At 54.5% G+C, this 6,000-nt stretch overlaps 1 protein-coding gene across 1 annotated transcript in view; it reads left to right on the top strand.

Moving 5' to 3' along the window:
- Positions 1-294: 294 nt before the first annotated feature.
- The window catches only part of ITGB5 (integrin subunit beta 5), a 64,333-nt gene continuing 58,627 nt past the window's right edge, over positions 295-6,000 (top strand). The window contains exons 1-2 of the mRNA XM_075511720.1: positions 295-635; positions 4,711-4,796. Of these exons, the coding sequence (XP_075367835.1) occupies positions 530-635; positions 4,711-4,796 (192 nt within the window). The 5' untranslated portion in view covers positions 295-529. The remainder of the gene's footprint in view (positions 636-4,710; positions 4,797-6,000) is intronic.

Raw genomic sequence — 6,000 nt, 5'->3', positions numbered from 1 at the left:
ACGCATATGCAGGTGGGTGTGTGCACGTGCGTGTATGAAATGTGCATGCGTGTACACGCGTGATGTGGGCATCCACACGCGGGCACGCACGTACGCATGCGTGCTTGTGTGTACGAACGCGTACGTGTGCAGATGCAGCCTGGGTGTGTGTGTATGTGCGTGGGTGTCCCCGTGCACACGCACCCACACGTGTGCGTGGGCCAGGCCGTGCCCGCTCCGCGCCCGCGGGGGACGGGGTTACGCCTCGCTGCGCGGCGCGGCGGGGCGGGGAGGTGGCAGCGCACCCTCGGGAGCGGGACAGACACACGGACACACAGACACGCGTCCCGCCCCGTCCCGTCCCGTCCCGTCCCGTCCCGCCGCCGGGCGCGGAGCGGAGCGCGGCTCCCGCCGCCCCCGGGCAGCTCCGCGGCGCCGCCCCCGCCTCCTCCTCCGCCGCCGCCGCCGCCGCCGCCGCCGCGGCTGCACAAAAGGCGGCGGGGAGGGCCCGGCCGGGAAGGGCTGCCCGGCCGCCCCGGCCGCCCGCACCATGCCCCGCCGAGGGGGGCTGCCGGCCCCCGCCGCCGCCCGCCGGCCCCCCCCGCTCCTCCTCCTCCGCCTCCTCCTCCTGGCCGCCCCGCTGCAGCCCGGCAGAGGTAAGGGCCGCTCCGCTCCGCTCCGCTCCCCGCCGCTGCGGGCCCTGCGAACCGAACGCCGCCCCGGAAGGCGGACGATCCCCCAGACCCGCGGCGGTGCGCCCTCCTCACGGTGCGCGCTTTTCCCTCCTCTCCCCCCTTCCCGGCTGCCTCGGCCCCGCTCCCGCCTCCCCGCCGGCGCCCGGCGCTGCCCGTGGCGTGCGCGCCCCTTCCCCTCCAGCCCCGGCGCCGGCGGGACGCGGCTCGCTGCCCCCGCTCTCCCCCGCCCGGGGGGCGGCCGGGGCCGGGGCTCGCTGCGCTTCCCCCGCCGGCCCCGCAGCGTCCCCGAGCCGCGCCGGGGTCCGCAGCCCGGGTCCCCCCCGCCGCCGTGCCCCCAGCTGCGGGGCGGTGGGGACCGCGCTCCAGCAGCGCCGTTGGGCACGGACCGCAGCCTTGGCGTTGCGGTGCGGGCTTTTGCACCCTCGCGTTGCAAGGCGTGGGACTGCTACATGCACCTCTCTGTCTACGTGCACTTTAATGGAACCGGCTATAACCACTTTATTCAGGGAGAAGCACTTCCCTGGGATGTTTGTCTGAGCAATGTGTATTAATTGATTGGATGAGGAACAGCAGCGGAAAACCACAAGCGTTCGCTCTGCCAGTGCCCGCTCGATCTCCACGCTCTCACCTTGTATCGTTCCCCCACGTAAGCTTTGTGCCCAGGGAGCGGTCCTTGTCCCCAGCGAGGATGCTCTCCGGGCTCTGGATGCACTCGGAGACGGCGGTGCAGTTTGTGACTCTGCCTCAGTAGTACTGGAAAGGGGTTTTCTCTCCTCTCGGAGCACTCGGGGAAACTTTTTATATAAAGGGAGCCCACAAAATGCCTGAGTCCACCATTCCGATACTTACTCTCAGTGCTTAATGTTTTAATGAGTTATCTTAACAAGAGGCTCATCTTACAGAGTGCTGTGGCACGCGACTGCAAAAGCCCTGAAGAGGATGTCTTAGCTTTTTTATTTGTTTCTTTTGAGAGTCTGATCCTTAGAATCGATGATTCAATAATGCAGCAGACCATCTCAGGGAAGAAGCTGTTAGAATGATTATTGTAAGCATAAATAAAATGATCGTTTTTCACTCGTAGCTGGATAAAGAATAAAGTACATAACTTTTTTTTTTTCCCAAGCAAGCCAGTACATTCATCCCAGTTTGAGGAGCTGCCCAAACTAGGGTTTCTTGCAGAACAGGTTTAAAATGAGGTCTGATTGCCTGGAGCATCTTTATGAGTAAATTGGTTGAGTACCTTTCATGAGCGTTTCCTATCTTGCTCTGCATCGGTAGTTTGATGTATTGAAATCTCAGCTGTCTAGTGGGATGCACTGTCTTCCTCTGCTTTTTTGGGCTCTCCTGCGGCTCAGCCCAAGGGAAGGATGTCATCTGGAGATGCTCTTCTTGCCTGCTAGACACTGCTCTGCAACATGAAATAAGGTACAGGGCTTAGGAGTGAGGGTGAAGGACCATATGTGGGGTGTGGAGCTCAGCTGTCCGGGGGGTGGATTATTTTCCTCCAGAGTAATCCCAATTAAATCCTGGATGGAATTTTCCCCAGTATAAGAAGTTTAGTAAAAGTTTAGGAGTGGTTTCATTAAATATATCAGAATCAAGGAGCAGACTGAGTTTCTTCCCGCCTTACCTGGTGACTCACCCCAGCATCTGGAAGGATCTGGACTAGCGTGAGCATCTTCAGGTCCTTCCTTTGCCCAATTCAGGAAAGACTGTGCTGAATCAAGCACAGCAAAGACTTGCATCTGGAAAATCCTGTGTGTTTTTACTCCAACTCAAAAAGCTCGGGTTTCAGTCCAAAATCAGAGGGCTTAACAAAGCTCTGTTTTCACAACAATGCTGGAAACGGTTTGGTTTTGCTCCGAAGTGGAAAGAAAAGCATACTTGGAAACTTCAAAAGCTGCCACCAGGAGGAATGTCACCCCATGGCTGGCCACAGGAGCGTGGGCTGCTTTGGTCACGGCACCCGGTGGAAGGAGGAGACCTTGGTTTTCATTCAGATATTACTGTAACTAAGTAAACTCTCAAAAATCCAGCAGTCAGGAATAGAGGTAAATATCCTATTTCCATGCAGACGGGCGAGTGAAGCCGTGGGAGAGCCGGGGCTGGGTAGCCAGGGTACGAACACAAGTGTTTGCTTTATAAAGCCCATTATTTTTGCTGTGTTACCCAGCGCACTGCTACCAGAGCAGCGGCTCTTGAGGAAAAGCTTTCAGCTGTGTTGTAGGGTTTGGAAATGCAAGTGTTAATCTCTGTGCAAATTATAACTCAGTCGAACAAGTTACGTTTTACTTTATTTTACCTATATGTTTTGAGCTCTGGCAATGTCCAGGAGCTGGAGTATAACTTCTGAATGTGAACAAGGAATGAAACGCCCGGGTTGTGGTAACAGCCAGTGAAAAAAAACCCTAAGAAGGCTCTTGTTCGGTATGAATGAGCCCAAGCAGCCTGTCTGAATGAGAGCTATAGAGAAAGGCCAGGGCTTCGTGCTCCCGGGTTAGAATTAACCACCTTGCGGGCAGCAGAGACCCGCCAGTGCGGGGCTCTGACACGGTCATGCCTCGGCGACGACTGAGAATTACTGACAGGACCTACTTATCCTCTTTCTGCTTTTAGCCTAGGGCACGCTAAGTTCTATTCCAGCTGTCCAGCTTGATTCACTGCTTCCTGCGCTTGCAGCCCAGCCCTGCGCGGGAGCGACCCAGGCAGCCACCGCTTTTCAGTTTTCGGGGAAATATTCACGTTTGATACAGCAAAAATCCCTTTTCCAAAGCTCTTGGGGCAGAAAGTTCTTGAGACAGGAGAAAACTCTGTGTGGCTCTTCAGCAGCCATCGACAAGTCTGCGCAATCTGGAGATTATACCCACCAGCGGCGTGGTGCAATGGTATCTGCAGATGCAACTGGCTGAAAATAGAGGCCTGACAATGCCTTTATTGACATTTGGGATAGGAAAAAATAGCAGACTCGGAGTTTGAGCCTCAGGCGTTTTGTTTGGAGTGTGCAGCCTCTGTGCTGAATCCTCGGTTGAAGATTTGTTTAATCAGTTATTGACAGTAGAAGTTAATAGCTGCAGCCGGGGGAGCTGGGGCATCGGTGGTATCGAAGGGCACGTTCATAGCCACTGGCATGCTTAAACAAGCTGCTGCATTCAGAGCCGATGCCATTGATGTTTGCTTCGGCTTAACTTGTGTGGTTCCACTTATTTTTAAAGCCCAAATGGTAGATTTTGCAAGCGAAACTGGCTCGGTACCCCTTGTGCTGCTGGGTACCAGCAATCCAGGAGCAAAGAGCATCGCCGCTGCCCTGGTTGCTGCTGCCTCGGTGGGTGCAGAGCCCCTGTGGTGTCTTCCACCCCGGCCAGCTTTGGACATGCCCCAGTGCAAACACCCTGCCCGGCATAACCTGGACATCCTGTGGAAATGACTCCCGTAATAAATTAAAAGTAATTTACTGTAACGTGAGTCCACTATGGAAATCACCTGTGTGGAAGGGGGAGGCGATTATCTTCCAATGCTGCTTTAAGATGAAAATTTTGGGGAGGGGACCTCCATATATTCAGCTGGAAAAATTGAGAAGATGTGCCTAGTGTGACTTTAAAAGTCGGCATCCCGGGGGGTTTTGGACAGCCACCTCCATATTTCAGGCTAGTCAAACAGCTATTGCATTCTGTCCGCAGTGACGGAAGTATTTTATTAGGAGGATGAATAGATGAACTCTTTGATTAACCAGAAACCACTGAAAAACAGGGAAGAAAACTCACCAGAGTCATATTTTGGTGGTTCTCAGCCCCCCAAAACCAGTTTCTGTCCTTTTCATTTTTCTTGGGGAAGGAGAAGAAAATGAGAGCTCCTTACAGGTGAAGAGAGGTTTACTCATCTCCAGCCTTTTAAGCTTCTGAGAGATTCTTTGCTTTTGACACTCTTTGAACTTACAGTATGTTTAACATCAAGAATATCTCAGAAACCCCCTAGCACTGTTTTGGAATGAAGTAACTGTTCAGCCCACCCCGCTGTCTGTTGTTCTCTCTTGCTGAAGGTCTCAATCTGTGCACCAGTGGAAGCGCCACGTCCTGCGAAGAGTGTCTCCTCATCCATCCCAAGTGTGCCTGGTGCTCCAAGGAGGTAGGTGGCCAGACTTCATTCGTCTTGCATGCTTTTTGTAACGCAGAAAGGGAGCTGCTTCCCCCTCCTCACCTGTTCCTGACACTGTCCCATGCCAGAAGGGGTGGGTGAGGGCAGCGGGGGCTCCCATGCCCACGCCGAGTGTATTTTAGGTGTCTGTAACTTACGAGCTCTTTGACACTGTAGGAAATAAGTCTCTGACCCTGCTGGCCCCCACGTATCCTCAACAGAGCAGCACTGTTCCTTCAGGCCCTCTGTCCCTTCAATTACCTTCTTGGTTTTGGTGGGTGCAGGGTCCCTGCGTGGGCTCTGTGTTGCAGGGAGCCTTGCTCGAAAGCGCTCTCCCTAAAAAGCCCCAAGCCCCTGGCTGGTGTCCCGCTACGTGTCCCTTGCTGCGTGGCCTGGCATGGCATGGGCTCTTTGTCTGTAACAAAGATGATTCTCCTCTCTGAATCTATTGTGTCATTTTGGGGACGACCCATGCTTCTGGCATCCATGTCGTGCCGTGGCAATGAGTTACACAGCTTAACTGCGTGCTTGGGGTGAAAATGCATCCTTATGTTGGTGCTGAAGCTCCTCACCCACAATTTAATTGGGTGTCCTTGGTTTGTGAGAAATTGCAGATATCTTTCCCTGCTCCCTAAGGACTACTCAGGAGTTTAGAGAGTTATATATCTTATTAAATATACATCTTATCATGTCCACTTGTGATTTCTAGAGAACAAGGTGTGTGAAAGACCTGATAACGTCCAATGCATAGATAGCTGTTGTCTGCTTAGTGCCTGCATCTGTCCTAAATGTTTAAGAGAGAAATGAGGATGCTTACAGATGCGTGGAAAGACCCTGCCTACTTGCAGGCACAGCTGCTGTGCCAGGAACCAGCTTTGGGCTGCGAGAAACCCCAGATCTGTGGATGATCTTGAACCTCTCGATGGGCATGGCCAGGAGCGATGCTTTCCTGTTCCCTGCTGACCCTTTTTCCTCTAGTGTGGCCATCCTGGTCCCATTTTGGGGGAGGCAAGCTGTGGGGTTGAGCACACACTGCATCTCCCAGCTATAGCTAGTGGCGCTGAGCTGAGGATGTGCTGCCTGCGTGCCCCCCTGCTGCTCCCACCCCTCCTCCTGCCAGCCCTGCCTGGGGCGGCTGCAGCCCCTTGGGGCGAGGGGATGGAGATCAGGATGGGGCGAGGGGGGCTCCCGAGCC

The sequence above is a fragment of the Mycteria americana genome, chromosome 9 (genome assembly GCF_035582795.1).
Source record: "Mycteria americana isolate JAX WOST 10 ecotype Jacksonville Zoo and Gardens chromosome 9, USCA_MyAme_1.0, whole genome shotgun sequence".
Taxonomy (NCBI): Eukaryota; Metazoa; Chordata; class Aves; order Ciconiiformes; family Ciconiidae; genus Mycteria; species Mycteria americana.
The sequence above is the reverse complement of the archived record's forward strand: the minus strand, read 5'-3'. Positions and strand labels throughout refer to the sequence as shown.